The sequence below is a fragment of the Prosopis cineraria genome, unplaced genomic scaffold, assembly GCF_029017545.1.
Source record: "Prosopis cineraria cultivar Desert tree isolate PC_DT_omini unplaced genomic scaffold, ASM2901754v1 PC814, whole genome shotgun sequence".
Taxonomy (NCBI): domain Eukaryota; kingdom Viridiplantae; phylum Streptophyta; class Magnoliopsida; order Fabales; family Fabaceae; genus Prosopis; species Prosopis cineraria.
In genome coordinates, this window is record NW_026556139.1 from 18,932 (window position 1) to 35,665 (window position 16,734).

At 32.5% G+C, this 16,734-nt stretch overlaps 1 protein-coding gene and 1 pseudogene across 9 annotated transcripts; one reads left to right on the forward strand and one right to left on the reverse strand.

Annotated features, from left to right (window-relative positions):
• Nucleotides 1–2,999: 2,999 nt before the first annotated feature.
• LOC129298453 (uncharacterized) lies at nucleotides 3,000–7,899 on the reverse strand (annotated as a pseudogene).
• A 4,650-nt stretch (nucleotides 7,900–12,549) lies between these two features.
• Nucleotides 12,550–14,604, forward strand: LOC129298454 (uncharacterized). 9 transcript variants are annotated; one of them, XR_008590358.1, is made up of 3 exons: nucleotides 12,550–13,172; nucleotides 13,671–13,722; nucleotides 14,164–14,354. XR_008590358.1 is itself a non-coding variant. In XM_054936869.1 (3 exons), exons 1-3 carry the CDS (start codon nucleotides 12,929–12,931, stop codon nucleotides 13,700–13,702), a joined length of 366 nt encoding a protein of 121 aa, XP_054792844.1. In that variant the 5' UTR covers nucleotides 12,550–12,928; the 3' UTR covers nucleotides 13,703–14,051. The 9 variants fall into 9 exon arrangements, 5 of the variants coding, with proteins under 5 accessions (XP_054792844.1, XP_054792847.1, XP_054792843.1 ...); XR_008590359.1 differs by lacking the exon at nucleotides 14,164–14,354 and adding an exon at nucleotides 13,437–13,540 and having other exon boundaries at nucleotides 13,671–14,103; XM_054936869.1 differs by lacking the exon at nucleotides 14,164–14,354 and adding an exon at nucleotides 13,437–13,526 and having other exon boundaries at nucleotides 13,671–14,051.
• Nucleotides 14,605–16,734: the final 2,130 nt, after the last annotated feature.

The window sequence follows — 16,734 nt, forward strand, 5'->3', positions numbered from 1 at the left end:
TTTCGCTTAGTTGAGGGATATTTTAGACCCTTAACTCAATTATAAATAAACACTAATAGACTTGTGTTATTTCTTATTGATATAAAATATGACAATATTATTTTAACTAATAACTTTTACCCACCATTGGGTGATTATTAAGTCACCAATGTTTCTAGTAATTAAAAAATATTATATTTATTTTAATAAAACTTTGTTGAAATATTTAAATACTTAATAATTTTATTATTTAAATTTTATTATTTTTAAATATTGGTTCAAAATTTATAAATCATTTTTTAAATATTAAATGCTCAACTAATTTTTTTAAAAATTTATAGGTGATTTAATTTGAAAATTAAAATAGTATGATACTTTGCAAGTCTTCTTCCAAAGTTAATAAATCATCCTTCAAAAATTTGTATATATTAAAGTTTGACTTGTAAATTGTGTGTAAAGATTTGTAACAATATTAATTATCAAATATTAAAATATTAATATCTTAGTAAGATGTTATTTAGAAACTTAATATTTTTAATTACTTACTTGTGTTGTTGCTAGTAATAGTGATATGATAATCACCTTGTAGCTAGTCAAAATAGTTGGTTAAAATGATATTTTAATCTTTTATATGAATAAGAAATAACATTAGCCTATTATAATTTTTTTATAATTTAAGAGACTTAACCAGTATTAATTTTCTTATAAAAAATTTTTATGTAGTTTTCTAGGTGTTTTTTTTTATAGTTTTCTAAATCATTCTCTATAATATTTTAGGTTAATCAATAGTCAAATTAACCGATATTTAATAGAGAGGTAATATTGCTCTTTGAAAATTGTTTAGAAGGATATTGCTCAACTCTTCATTATAGGATACCAAGCATTTCTTCAAAAAGTTTAGGGTAAATTGTGTGTTTAATTTTTTTTCAAAGTGCTGTTAGAGATTTGACTATCAAGAAATTTTTATGTCAAGGCCGTGTTAACCAATAATGTAGCTTGGTGACCTTGATGAGACCAATTCTGATCAAAGACTTCACAGGATGACTACATGAGATCGATCCGACCAATTCTGATCAAAAGCAAAGTCCTCGCTCCATGCTTGTCCTTAAATTATTGAATATCTACACCTTACTATTGGAAACCATGCACGTGACTCTGTAAAATAAGAAAAATCTAAGACATACTTTTCCAATCCTCTTTATAAGCCATTTCTACCAATCTCCAATACCAATGCAAAGAAAGTATAAAAAATAAAAATGTGTAAGATTTTAAATATGCCCTTATATAATAAATTCAAAAAGTAATATCATGTTACCTTTTCTATCTTATGAAAAATAATTTTAAAAATATTTTTCAAATATTACCTAAAAAGCCACACCGTGACTTGTAAATAGAACCAAATAAATTTTTTAAAATCTGCATTCTAAATGGAACTGGAGAGAGTACTTTTCTTTTGAAAAAAAAAAATATATATAACAGAGTAAGAGAGAGAATACTACGGAAAAAGAGAGAAGGGAGGTGCTACAACATTCTTAATTTTTTTTTTTTGGGTGAAAAGGAGATATCATTAAAACAGAAACAAAACTGTACAGACAGCAAGAAAAAACAAAATTACATCAAGGATTTGTAACTAGAATAAGCATTGATGGTATGGTTGACTAGAACTCTAAGTTGCACAAGGAAATCTTCGACATTAGGCTTGAAGGCTGTGAAAATATGGAGGTTCCATGCTTCCTAGAGTTTCCAACAAGTGAGAGTGAATCCAATCTTCTAGGAGCGCTCCAAAACTGGTGACGTCAGGGAGTTGAGGAGCCATGCGTCAATTCTGTTCTTTTGGAATTCAGCAAAGGGATCTGTGGGTGGATCTTTTTCCAGAATTTAGTAGCAAAGGTGCAGTGTTTGAGAGCATGGTTGATATCTTCAACAAGAATACGGTAAAGAGAACACCATTGATCACCACACAACTTCTGGCAATAACATTCAGAGTTTAATTTGTCAAAAGCTTGCCCTTAAACATTAACCAGAGTAAGTTTTGGACACGCTCAGCAACGGGTAGCTTCCAAACATACTTCCATTTGCTACCGAAATTATTCCATTTTAAGGCTTGTGTGCAGGGATAGAGCCAAGATTTTTAAGTAAAAAGGATCGAGATCTCAAAGCATATACTATAACTGAAGAAAAGAAAAATCTAACATAGCATATATTTCAACATCTAGCTATGTTCATATTTATTAATTTTAAAAATATAAAACCAAAATAAATATGTACTTTCATTTTTTAAGTTTTGCACGTCGATTCTTCATGGCATAAAAATCATCAATGATCATGTCTATGGTAAATTTTTCAACAATCTCTTTCTCAATATAAACTATCATTAAATTAGTGAGAAACTCATCTTCCATCTTGTTGCGAAGCCTTGTCTTTATAATTTTCATAGCTGAAAAAGCCCACTCAATGGTTGCTGTTGACACTGGAAGAATCAATACAAGCCTTAATAATCTATCAATCGATGAATAAGAATTGGACTTTCCAACTTTCCAACTTCTACAAACTTTTGATATAACTCACTCAGAATAGTCAAGTTTTGAAAATGAGGATCTTTAGGCACATCAAGCTCATAATGTTGTAATTCATATTCTAATTAAATTTTTTCTTGATCAAAAAAATTTGAAGGGTAAAATTTTTCAACAAGATTGCAAATATTCTTGGCACTAAATGATTTAAATGCATCTTTAGGAACTAAATCCATGCTCAATTTTAGAAGCTCTGTTGCTTGCTCATTGAATCTACTATTTAATTCTTTCAATTGATAATCGATGACTGTATAAATATATCAACACGATAATGATGCTTAACAGTCACAGAATCTTTATATCAATGAGACCAAATTATATCAGAGTAAAAACAATTCATATCAAGAATTTCAATAGCTTGATTACTATAAAAATATGTAACTTCTTCAAGAAGATCATCCCAACCATAATTTCTTAACTTTTGAATAAGTGATTTTGTGATAGATATCAAGGAAATAGCATTCAAAATATATTGAAATTTTTGTTGTAATGCTTGACAAAGTTTGTCAGTGGTTCCCATAATTTCTTTCATCAGATGTAAAACAAAAGCAAAATCAAATGACATCAATGCTTTAAGAGCATGTGTAGCATCACCTCGTTGAGAATAAGTAGATCCTGTGTTAGCTATATCTTCAAAAACTGAAGCAATTGCACTATACATGTGTAAAAGGCTACATATAAAATTAAAATGAGAACTCCATCTAGTGTCTCCAGGCCTTTGTAATGTGCCAATTTGGTTAGCCCCACTTCCAGTTTGAATCTCATTATTTTCAACCAAATTAGCAATTTGAGATGCAAAAATATCTTGTAATTCATCATTGCGCTTACAAGAAGAACATACAACATTAACAATCATATTCAAGTTTTGGAAGAATGAATGAACATCAACTGCTTCTTTAGCTACAGGAACAAGAGCTAGTTGTCATTGATGAGCTAAATAGTGTACGTAATATGCATAGGGACATTCTTGAAGAATTAAAGCTTGCAAACCATTCCACTCTCCACACATATTACTAGCTCTGTCATATCCTTGACCTCTAACATTTTAAATGTTGGGATTATGATGAGACAAAATTGAACAAATTTCTTGCTTGAGAGTGATTGCAGTAGTATCTTTAACGTGTGCTACATCAAGAAAACACTCCTTGACAAATCCATTCTTATCAACAAATCTAATAACAAGAGCCATTTGTTCTCTTCTAATCTCATCCTGAGATTCATCAACAATCAAACAAAATTTTGCATTACTAATCTCTTCTTGAATTTCACCTTGTACCTTTCTAGCAAATACATGTAAAATTTCTTTTTGAATATCAAGTGAAGTATATTTTTCATTTTGTGGAGAATTTTCTAAGACAACTTCATCTACTTCCTTATTATAAGAAGCCAAAAGCTTTATCATTTCAAGAAAGTTACCTTGATTCTTTGATCCCAAAATCATGTCCTCTAAAAGCACAAGCTTGAAATGCTAACCATCTAATAGCATCCACAGAGGCTTTTAGTCGCAAGCAATTGCTCAAAATTTCTTGTGCAATTTGTTTAATTAGCCAATACTTTGTCAATATGGCAAGATTGATTCTTGAAGTCATCAAAGGATCTAAATAGTAATATTGTGAGCATAATTAGGACTTTTTCCCATATGGGATAAAAAAGCACATTCTTTCCCATTATTCACTCTTCCAATTTTTAAATCCTATTGATTTGAATGTACTTGATTTTTTAGAAAACAGATAGCAAGGAAAGCAAAAGGCAGCAACTTTTTTTGGTGAATACTCTAACCAAGGAAAATCTTTAAACCAATGAGCTTGAAATCAACGAGGATGATCTTCTTGACTAGAAAATAGATACACATCCATTATAAATTGATATGGCCCAAACTTTATGTATGCTCTATGAATTTCATCTTGTTGAGTAACTAGATAATCCCAAATTTGTGGACGCTTTCCAGGATCATAAATCAAAGTGTCAATGTTAACTTTTTCTTGTTCAATCCTCATAGATTTGGAAGAATGTGGTTGGACAGTAGGTTGTTCCACAGTTGACAATGTAGGTTGTTCAACAACATTTTTAACATTAGAAATAGATAGTGTTCTTTCATCATCTATCTCTTTTCTGTTAAAAAATGAATCAATAGTTTTTTCCCTAGACATCTTTCAATCCTAAAAAAATATAGATTGTAAATTATATTATATAAAATATTAGGATGAATAAAAAAACAAGAAGATCATAACACAAATTGCACAATATATTATATACAAAAAGAATTGTAAATCATAACACAAATTGCACAATAAAATCATAAACATTGAAAAAGTAAAGTATATTGAAGATTGGAGTGGCTCACATCAACTTTATCCTTGTATTCGCTTAATTGGAGGGCCTAAAAAAATAAGATTGTAGGGGTAGCCAAGACAAGTTCTTTGATTCAACAAAAAGGAGAAAAAAAAATTTAAAAAAAGGAACGCAGACAAAAACAACATGAAACAAGGCAAACTGCACACAACAGATGCATACCTAATTGCCTTGAAGCAGTGAACAGTGGAGGAGAAAAAATTTAAAAAAAAAGGAATAGGACATAAACCAAAAAAAATGAAAGAAGACAAAAGGCATACGCAAATCTAATTGCCTTGAAACTATGAACAGTAGCGGCAACTTTTGAAAGCTCAAAGGCAAAATTGCACAAACAAAACAAGTATATATTACATTTATATACCCTAAATTAAAATTGACAACTTTCCTATTTTCTAATAGTATATTTTATATTATATTTATATATAATACATGCATTTTAGATGCTAACATTTTTCAACTTTGTATAATATATTAGTCTAATATTTTTACATTTATTAAAAGGCAAGTAAATATTATGTTTAGTATTAAATATATTATACATACAAAATATATTTTGATGGGGTCGAATATATATAATTCTTACATTTTATTCACTACTACAAAAAATATTTTCGGAGCGCTTATTTTTTGTCTATAGGAGCACTTCAAAAACGCTCCTGTTGCATGTGCTCCTATAGTTACAGGAGGGCTTCCACTTACAGGAGCGCTCTTTTGTAAAGCGCTCTCGTAGGCATAACTTACATAATACAAAAAAATAAAAGGAACTAATTCAAACAATAATATTATCAATTAATAGCCCACATACAAGAGACAAAAATGATCTCTTGGCCATAAATATGAAAATATACACACACAATCCTGAAACAAATGACAAGGTCAACAATTTTGTCAATATATAAATTTGTCCAGCTTGAGACCAAGCAATACTTAGAATTAGGCATAAATTTCAACTCTAAAAGTTTAAATAACAGGGATAAGAACAACTTTCAAATGATAATTCCAAGTTCAACAGCAACTTTCTTATTTGAATAAACTCACATGAGAGCTTCATAATTTAAGATGAATAAATGCATACCTGAGATAATGATAGTGGAAAGATGAATAAAAGAAAAGTAGGAGACTAAGAGAACATCAAAGTATCAGATTACAGGTTATACAGGTTAGACTGTCATTATTATACAGTAAAAATATCAATGAAGCATTTTATTGAAGCAAAATTATCACACACAACTAGTTTACAAAAAAAAAAAATGCATGAATTTATTCAAGACAATATGATTAAATGCAAGGTAAAACTTACAGAGTTAACGCCTTTGGCCTTTGCTTCTTCAGTGTCTCCACCCATATGGAATTGACATCTAAAATGATTGTCAACATTAGGTTCATTTACACCTACCTGGAATTACGAAAGGCTTAATAAGTGGTAGACATGGTGTGATCTCACACATGCCTTCATTGAGTCACTGTTAAACATCACCAGACAATTACGTTTATTAATTGTATTTGCATATCATACAGCTTTCTATCATCCCAATGGCATTAAATAGAAGAAATAAACTATGATCCGGCAATAAAATTCCAACTCCATCCTTACCCACGAGCTACCAATTTCTTAACAGCATCGTCAATCCCACTTTTAGAAATACCGACCTAAAGAAGCAATGACAAATCACTTGCTTTTCGAGATGGACAAATAACCAAAAAAATGGTCAAGGAAAAAAAAGCAATCATTGAGTTAGAAAAATTAAAAGTGATTTGTAAGAAAGAATAATTAAAAGTGAAAGAAGCCATTGTGGACCCGAACTTGCTTTTCTGATAATATATCAAATAGTATCTCCAGCTCTAACTTTTCAAGAGAGTTGTTCCCATTTCAACTAGAAAAATCTCTTTTCTTTTCCTATCAGGCAAAAAAACAAAACACAATGAAGGGCATTTGAAGCTATAAATATCTTACAACAACTGAAATTTACAATTGCGAGCGAATAATTGAAATTAAAGAAAGAGAGAAAAAATGGCAGCAACTTTCCAAGAGTCTTTCCCATTTCAGTTACAAAACCTGAATATTTTTTCCTTTTTTACCTTCTACACAAGGCAAACGCAGCAGAATAAAGGGCTTGATCCTACAAATATCTCACAATATTTGACAATGACCCAAATACACTTGCAATTACATCCTCCATCTTCAATGACTCACATCCTATCAACTAAATCACATCGTACATATATAATTTCTTTGTACTTTGATAAAAGGAAAGTCTGAAGCAAATCAATCCAAGTTGATTATGCAACCAAATCTAAAATCTCCACTTCCAACTAAATCTCAAGATTTCACTACCAAAATGGATCTAAAAAACAGTAGCATCAAATCTAAGAGGAACTAGAGAAAAAGACAAAGGAGAGATAAGCAGTGATCCAACAGGGCAAGAAGCAAAAAAGAAAACGAAAAATAGTATTGAATGCCCAGTAGTCAAACCTGTTTGACTGAGATGAGCTCTGATTTTTGGCTTCCATCTCAATCTAGAAAATAGAAGAACAGTCTGAGAGCTCAAGGAGAGAGAGAAAGAGAAGTATCCATGGAGAAAAGAGAATGAGATACTTCGAAAAAAATCTGCAGATGATCTAGAAAAGAGAATGCCGGAGAGATCAAGATCTTCGTGGAGCTTCTTCTTTGCACGCCAAAACCGACCTTGATCTAAGAAGAAGATCTAGAGAATGATGGATGGCCTCTTGACAGACGGGCAGCGACTAGTCATGCTTCATAAATCAGATCTGGTTTTTGCAGATCTTGATGACGCGTCAAACTGCAATGGAGATGGTTTTGAGCCACGGCCTCTTGACGGAACAGCAACAGAGCAGCTTCAAGTCCTACGGCGTAGGAGGAGATGGGTTTGGTCCTGAGTGAGAGAAATAGAGTTTTGAGGAAGACGGGGAAGCTGTCGTGTTTGGGGTTCCGAACAGATCATTAAGACTACTCTCTTTTTCATTTTTTAATTGATGTTCCGGAGCGCTTGCATGGAAGCGCTCCAAAACATGGAGCCATCTAGAGCGCTCCATTGTGGAGTGCTCCAGAAGGCCCAATTTATAGAGCGCTTTCACGTGAAGCGCTCCAAAAGAACTGTTATTTTTTAAAAAAATAAATACTAAAATTTAATATTAAATTATTAATTTAATTAAATAACAAATATATTGAATATAAAATAATTAGAAAACTAAATAATAATTAAAATAGTATTTCAAATAATAATTTAATTAAACATTAAAATTATAATAAATTTACAAAACTAATATGAATTAATTAGACAAGTGTGATATTAAATAAAATAATAATCTAACATTTTATAAATTATTTTTAATATCTAAAATAATCATAATATATTAACTGATAATATAAAAAAATATAATAAACTAATTAATATTAACATGATTAAAAATATTAAATTGTTAAGAAATTATTAAATTTTACATTAAAGGTTTTTTTGGAGCGCTTATCTTAAAAACGCTCCAAAAAGTCATAAAATAAAGCGCTCTGAAAGACTAAACTTTTCGAAGCGCTAAAAAATAAGTGCTTCGTGTAACACTTGCCTCGAGTGTTATCCAAAAATCACATAATTCAAACAAACTAAGTGTGGTTAAGGAGTTGATCCTCTAACCAACTTAAGAAATAAATCATTTAAAACCTTAAAAATAATTATAGGTCTCGAGTGTTATCCAAAAATCACATAATTCAAACAAACTAAGTGTGGTTAAGGAGTTGATCCTCTAACCAACTTAAGAAATAAATCATTTAAAACCTTAAAAATAATTATAAGTTCTACCTATAGTGCACGGAAGCAAGCTAGACGAAAATGGAATAAAAAGATGCTGTCATGACAGTAATTTATTGCTGTCATGACAGCCCTCCTGGGCCAATTTCCAGGAGGCGCTGTTCCATCATTCGACCTCCGATCGAAGTGATTTTAAAGCTCACACGTCACATTCAAAGGGTACTATAAGTGTACCAAATTTCAAAAAGATCCAACGGTCAGATTAAAAATTAGACATGTTAAAATATTGACTATTTTTGCTGTCATGACAGCTAAAAAAGCTATCATGACAGCACTTCCGGACCAACTTCCGGAGTGCACCATTTCATCATCTGACCTCCGATCGGAGTGATTTCAAAGCCCACATGTCACTTTCAAAGAATATTATTAGCATACTAAATTTTGAAAAGATCCAACGAACGGATTGAATTTTGTGTAGATTACAAAATCAATACTATAGCTGTCATGACAGCAATTTAATGCTGTCATGACAGCACCTCCAGACCAAATTTCGAAGTGCGTCGTTTCTCCGTCCGATATCTGATCGATGTGATTCCAAAGCCCACACGAAGCTTATAAAAGGTTTTACTTGTGACCCAAATTTTAGAGAAATCCAACGGTCGGATTAAGATTTAGACACCCAGATGCAAAAGTGCAGCTTTTTAGTAAAAACCATTTTCAAAATTGTCCAAATCTCATCCTAATGGTCACAAACCTGTGGGAACACTTTGGACACATCAAATATGATTAAAAACACCTGATAGAACATTCAAATGATGGAAAAACCCCATACATCAAAATTTGACCACCTGGGTGCCATTTCCCAAAATGGACCCTAAACCCCCAAAATGCACAAACCATACAAGAGTGGTCACAAATCAATCCAAATACCATGTATTTATATAAATACATATGCTAAACATTTTCACTTGGCTCAGAGCTCCTTGTGGGGCCCACGCACCCACTCTCTCTATCCAAGCTGTATGTTTGCCCATAACACACCATTTGCAATGCAACCACTTTGCATTTGCTTATAAAATCACATATATATATATATATATATATCAAAATAAAGATCTGCTTGTAATAGAAACTTGGTCTACTAAGTAAATCCATCAAAACCACACATCATAACCAAGTTTCCTAGCCACAAGTCTGCAAACAGACAAAAATTCATACACAAGCACACAATCCACACATATTCACACACACACACACAATCATATCCTACTGGCACCCTAATCTTAAATACATTATAATATATTTGCTCAAAAGAAAGGGGTTGCAGTTCTTTACAAATCACAAGCAAACCCCTAGCTTTGCTCCTTTCCTCGTCCACCACTGGATCCTTCGCCTGGACCTAGAATATTGAAAAGAAAGGGGTGAGACAACCACAGTCTCAGTAACAGTGAAATCTACATTGATTATTACAAAGTAAACCGTAATCAAATAAATAAATAATAAATTCAACATAGTATATAATTTAGCCATTTAAAATGCATGAATGTATGACCTAGGCCGGTATGGCCTTTCATGACCAACAGAATGCCCCCTGGCACTCTTTAACTCGCAGGTAAACCTTATACCTACTTGTACCTCCACAGGCACAAAACATAATCTAAGGCATGATCTAATCCACCGAACCTCCTATGCCCCTTCGACGTGAATCCTAAGCAGTTGAAGCTAACTCCCCTCCCAGAGCCAGCCCAACTTACTTTCCATGTGAGGGCTACCTTGGCCTAGGCATTCAACCTCACACTTCATATGTTGGATTCCCTCCCCCATTGAGAGGTGTCGAACACTCAATACACTAATCACTTTAGTGCACTGAGCCCACAATACGTAAGACAACACTGAGTACTGACAGTGTGCCATAAAATATCAAAAATCCACACCTTCTCATTGGTGAACTCCCACCGAGATCATGCCTTTTACTCTTATCTACCTTTCCTGAGTATTGACCATTCAACACTCTAAAGTAGTATAATATTTATAAATCTCATTTCCATAAAAACATTGTTATTAAACAATTAGAAAACATATTTGCACTATAATCAAAGTAGTACCCCATAACCCTTTATAAAGCACATTTAATCTTTTAAAACATGTAATGCATGATAACTAGTAATATTTATTCAAAAATAGCTAAAACAAAGTAATAAGAAATATAAATTTCCCTGTTACCTCAACCCTTTGGTACCAAAAGGGTTCTCCTTGTACAAAATAGGGCTCGGCTTGTTCCTTACTTCTCAATAAGTTTCACCAACAATTTTCTATAACATATAAGTGATCCACATCACTTATCATGACAAATAGCATTAATGAAGACTATAACTCATACCACACAACTTAGGTCAATGAGTCATAATCCACCTTAATGGTCCATATATTAAATCAACCATTCACATAGTATCACTTTACCACCAAAACCATTTATTAGCCATCACTAGACTAATTTTCAATTTATATAATTTTTTAATTAATTAAAAACCTTCACTTAGTGTCACTAACTTTCACCATTAGCCCTTATAATGAAAACCAAACCTTAATTTAAATCTTATTGGGCTCAAATAGCAAAATTATAACTAAATCAATAAGCTTAAACCATTGAGGAGCAAAAACCCAATTTCTCAGGGTTTATTTTGTGCCCAAAACACCTCTTTTCATCCAATTATCCACTCAAAACATTAGATCACTATATAGAAACTCAAAACATACTCCCTAGGATCCAAAGAAACAAAAGCTTACAAGAATAAAGCCTTTGGGATCAAAATCCAAAAATTTTCTCTTCCAAAAATTGAAGAAAATCAAGAGAAAGAGAAGAGGATTGAAGTAGAAAGTTTACCTATCGTGTAGCCGAGCTCGCAACGGTCGCAAAGACTCCTAGATCCAAGCCTAACTCCCTTCCTTTCTCTTCTCTTCTTCCTCTCTCTCTCTCTCTCCCGTTTGTGCGTTTCTTTCCTTGCTCATTTTCTCTGCGTTTCTGCATCAGTTTTGGCCTTTAAATTGCTGGTCAAAAAGTTTGGGGAAAATTACAAGAAAGGGCCCAATATTTTTTATTATTACACAAAAGCCCAGGTCAATTTTGGTAATTTTTTCCATAGTTAAAAATCAAATAAAACCAAACTTTTACTTAGTAAAATTCAAACTCTGAGCCTCTATTAAATTATTCTAAATTTTAATTTAATTATAGATATTTTATTTTATTTTTATTTATTTTTTTAAATAAATTTGAGTCTTAAAATTTTTAGGATGTTACACTTCGGTAAGTTTCGCCTCATTTTTCAGAGTGTTTTTTTAATAAACGCTCTTATACGGGCGCTCTAATAGGTATTTTTTATAGTAGTGATTAAAAAAATTAAAAAAGTTAGGGGGTCATGCCCCCTTGTCTCCCCTACTACTTGTGTGGTCTTGTAAGTTGATTTAACTGTAAAGTCACCATGTGGTCTGAGATGCTAAGAGCGTGATAGGCTACCTACTATAGGGACATCAATGTTAACCTTGTGAATTTGATCTGAGATAGTTGGAGGCAATAAATGACAAGCATCCTATTTCCATGCATCTCCATTAGTTACATAGCAAGAAATAGGCATCTTCTGTTTTGCTACAGAAATATGGGAAATTCACAACTATAAACTAATCATAGGCTATAATTAAAATAAAAAATAAATTTGATTAAATCTCAATTATTAAATTTTTAATTCAAGAGTGAGAATGGGATGAGAAGAAAAGGAAAAGGATAATGAGAAGATGCTACAGCAAAATATGCTTATGGAAACACTCATTCTGGTTCTGGAGTGCTTATGTAAAAAGCGCTCTGAAAAATAGTGTGTAACGTTTCGGAGTACTCTCTAAAAAAACACTTCAAAATCTACAATATGTAGGAGCTCTTTTCAAAATTCATCGGATACCCATTCCATTTAATTAAACAAAATATTAATTAAAAACCCCATCGGATACCCATTCCATTTAACAGAACCCCAAAATTTCATCGTCTCCCCCTCTCTCTTCGAAGTCCAGGCCATTTATGCCACAACCGACGCCGTTGCACAAGTTGAAGCATCTCGCCAGAGCAACGCATCGCCGTCGACGCCATCCCAACTGAGCTCACTCCATCGCTGAAGGATCCAGATCTACAAATCCCTGTCACCAAGCACCGAATCTTCACGGAATCCATGTCGTTTCGTCTCAACTTGTCAGAATATTTAGTACTAAACCCCAATGTCCCCTTCCCTCTCAGCTTCGACCTTAAACAGCCCGCCTCCATCAAACTCGGCACCCTCACCCCCAAGTTCTGTGTCGTGGAACAGTTGCCTTGTCCAGAAATTGAATGGCATGCTCGATCTGCCATTCCGATCTGCATTTTCCGGCCCTCCATGGTCCCTTAGTGGTTTGATTGGTTTTCTCTTGGCTGCTCCTCTTGGTGGTTTGAAGGCATTGATCTTCTTTTGTTTTGGCTTAGGTGGTGAGCAATATTTATGTTTATATTTAATAAACTGATTTTAACTTTTAGCAGTAAATATTACGATTTCTGTTCTGAAAAATGCCTAATATTTACTATTCTTGATGCAATGTATGATTAGTTATTTACTTGCAGAAAAATATTGATATGATCTTTCTCTACTTTCTCTCGTTAATCCTAAATAATTGGCTTTTTTTGTAGCTATTTGATTTCTATTTAGTTCATTAAGTTTATCTTTCCTTTTTTCTTTCTTAATATTGGAGGAAGAGTGGAATTTGCTTGGGAGGAAAGGAATATGTTGGTTGGTATTTCAAGGAATGGGATCATTAATTGAATCTGAGAGCAATATTCTATATGGTTAGAACTCGTTGGTTGGTATTTTTTTTTTTCCTTCTTTTAGATTCATTTTGTTTTGTAGAGAAGTATTGCATTTACCTATTACTTGAAGGGATTAGATATGGGCAATACTAATTAGATTTTCCCATCTATTTTCAAGTGCAGTGACTGAGGACTTTTCTTGTCCATTTGGTTGATGCAATGTGCACTCTTTAAGGTAGATAGGGTATACCCTGTTAGGTGTATATTCCTGTATTAGTTGTTTATTTATTTACTTTATTGGACAAATTTTGGTCAGGGGCTCATATATAAATCTATTTCTCTTATATGATTTTTATCACAAACATGATTTGTTGTCTCTTTCATTTTTTTGTAACATTAATCCATTCACAACCCAGTCCTCTGTATTCCTTTATTTTTGGTATGTATAATGACAAGTTATAGGATTTCTATTTTTCCCATAAAGACTTCGAACAATTCTTAGTGTGATTTCAAACTTCAAAGTAACTATAGCAAGCGAGTGGGTGTATCTAATACGTGTTAATTAATTCATACAATAGTTGCAGAATGGTTGCTGGTTTATTTTTCTTCTGTTACAAAATTGGTTGGCTTCATCTATTTTTTTGTCTCTTTAGCTATGGGTTTAACTCATGTGCAGAGACTGGAGAAGTATGTCATGACGAAGTTATTTATCAGTGTATTTGCTTCACTTACGGATTATGTAAAGCTTGATGAGCGTCTTTCTAAAAAGACTGCTTTGATTCAACAATTCATTCAACCAGAAAATTTAGATGTCAAGCCGAATTTTTAGAATGAAACATCATGGTTGGTTAGTAACTACAAATTCAAAGAGGGTTCATTTAAAACTCTTATCCTCATTTTCTATAAGGATATTGAATTTGTTCTCAATAAGAATTAGCTTGTATATACTGAATTTAATTTATTAGTGTTGTCGGAAAATTAATTTCAATCATTTAACTTGTTTATGGCTTTCCATGTCCCTACACTTTGTTAATTCATGTTTTTTCAGTAAATTCCCTTTCAGGCACTGCATACTGCTGTGGTCAATGAAGCACTGATATGGATACGAGTATCAAATACGATACGGCATGATATGCAGATACAAAAAATTTTTAAAATTTTAGGATATGGTTATAGCTATATAAATAATCAAATATTAAATATTTAGATACATATATTTGCGATACAACAAGCAATTAAATAATTAAGCAATATCAAATAACAAAAGATAAATATTTAAAGCAAATAAATATATATTATCTAAATTTAAAACAAGTTGTGAGCTATAATATTGATAAAGAGAGACTTGGGCAAATTTGTAAATATTTTTTCTCAAAATATTACGTACTGATACAAAGAAAAAAGGCAGCCACTTAGAAAATGATATTATTGCATGATGTCACAATTCATAAATATTAAGCTATATTATTGCATGATGAGGTAATCTATCACGCCTCAAAATTTGGAGAGTGATCGGCATGGAATGTGAACTATTTCACACATCCTGTAAGCCTTAAATTGTAAATTTACTCTATTTTATCAGATGTCCAAAAAAAATCTCCTAATTTATATTTTCTTTAAATTAGTTTTATGGAAAATGGAAGGGTGAGTTGCTAGAACTTATGTTAATAGCTTACTTGAAGGTCAAAAGTTTTAATTTTTGTTAGTAATAAATTAATTTTATTTAGTTTAAAATTATAGGAAAATTACCAAAGTATTCATGTCTTTTATGTTATTAGAAGAAATTTTAGGCCCTCTTTTGTAATTTTTGCAATTTCATAAAGTTCAGATTTATATTCTCTTTCTCGATCAATACGCATGCACTGCCTCATTTTTTTTCCTTCTCCTTCGGCATTTTCAAAAAATTCAGAACCACCGAGAGTTAGAGAAATCTTTCGTTCATTCTCTACTCATCTCCTCCTCGCTGTTGTTCTTCATTTCTTCTCTCACCATCGTTGGCTTGCATCTTTCCTTTTCTTTTGTCATATGTCCGCCACTGAGCTTGCTTGTTTCTTCTCCGTTGAGGATCTGTCATGAAACGGCATTGCTTCTCGTTTCCCTTGTCTCTGGTTGCTATCGATTTTTGCTCACTGTTGATGAAGTGTGCTTGGTCTTTGCATCTTCTTCTTCCTTAGCTGCTGTGTTCAGATCACCAGAGTTTACTGCTATAAGAAAGCTGTTCAAGTCGATCTACTTACTTCTTGCTCAGGCTTCATCGTTGATTCCTTCTTCTCCCTCCTTCGGCGTTGTCTAGGTGATAATGGGTGGAGCTCATCCTTCTTTCCCTCCGTTGGTCCACTACTGTCACAGGTACTGTTGTGGGTTTGAGATCTTCTTCCTCCTCTGCTCTTCCTTGACCGTGCGATGGCTTCCCTTGTTTCTTCTTGGTTCAATGTCGTCACTGTGTTCAAGTGTGGGTAGCCATGGGTGTGTCAGTTTCATACTCTATTTTGCTTAGTTAACTTCCTCATCCTGCTGCTAACTTCGCTGATTGAGATGGGTGTTTTGGGTCTTATCCTTCTCGCTAAATATGTGAGTGTGTTATGTGGTTGATTTGTGACTTATTTCTTGTTGTTGCTATGCATAAAGAGGAGGAGTAATGGGATTTAAACAAGCTGAAAATTTAGTCCTAGGAGTGTGATTTTTGGTAGACAAATGCACTTGTGTTTATGTTCAAGAAAAGGAATTAGATTTAATTTTCTGTAAGGTCCAATTGAATTTTTTTCTGTTAAAGAATCAAAATTGGGTTGGTTGATTAAGTTCAATATCAATTTTGTAATTTGTAGGAAATAAGATTTAAGGGGAAGAGGTTTGGTGTTAATCTGAGAATTAATGGATGATAGGTATTTAATAAAATGCCTCTATGAGAGTTTTGCTTGAATATCTTAGATTTATGAAATTTGATTAGTTATTGTGATAGATACATTTAATTTCAGTGTTATTGATTCATGAATTTAGCTTGTAGGTTACAAATTAAAGGAATTTAATTATTATGAATTTGTATGTGACTTTAAATTCTTGGGGATAGAATGGTTATTAATAAAGTGTTGCATAAAATATGATAGGTTAGAAAATTCTAATTGTATGGTTGGAAACAATATACCGAAGAGAAGATATTATCTCAAGTAAATAGGTTGATATGGCTAAAGCATTATGGAGGAAATTAGTGACATAAATGATAGTACTTAAACATTATTACCTATAAATC

Coding starts and splice junctions, on each gene's coding strand:
- LOC129298454 (XM_054936868.1), top strand. CDS start 12,929: ATGTCCCCTTCCCTCTCAGCTTCGACCTTAAACAGCCCGCCTCCATCA. Junction 13,173..14,140: donor CTTTTGTTTTGGCTTAGGTG/GTGAGCAATATT, acceptor TTGTCTCTTTAG/CTATGGGTTTAACTCATGTG.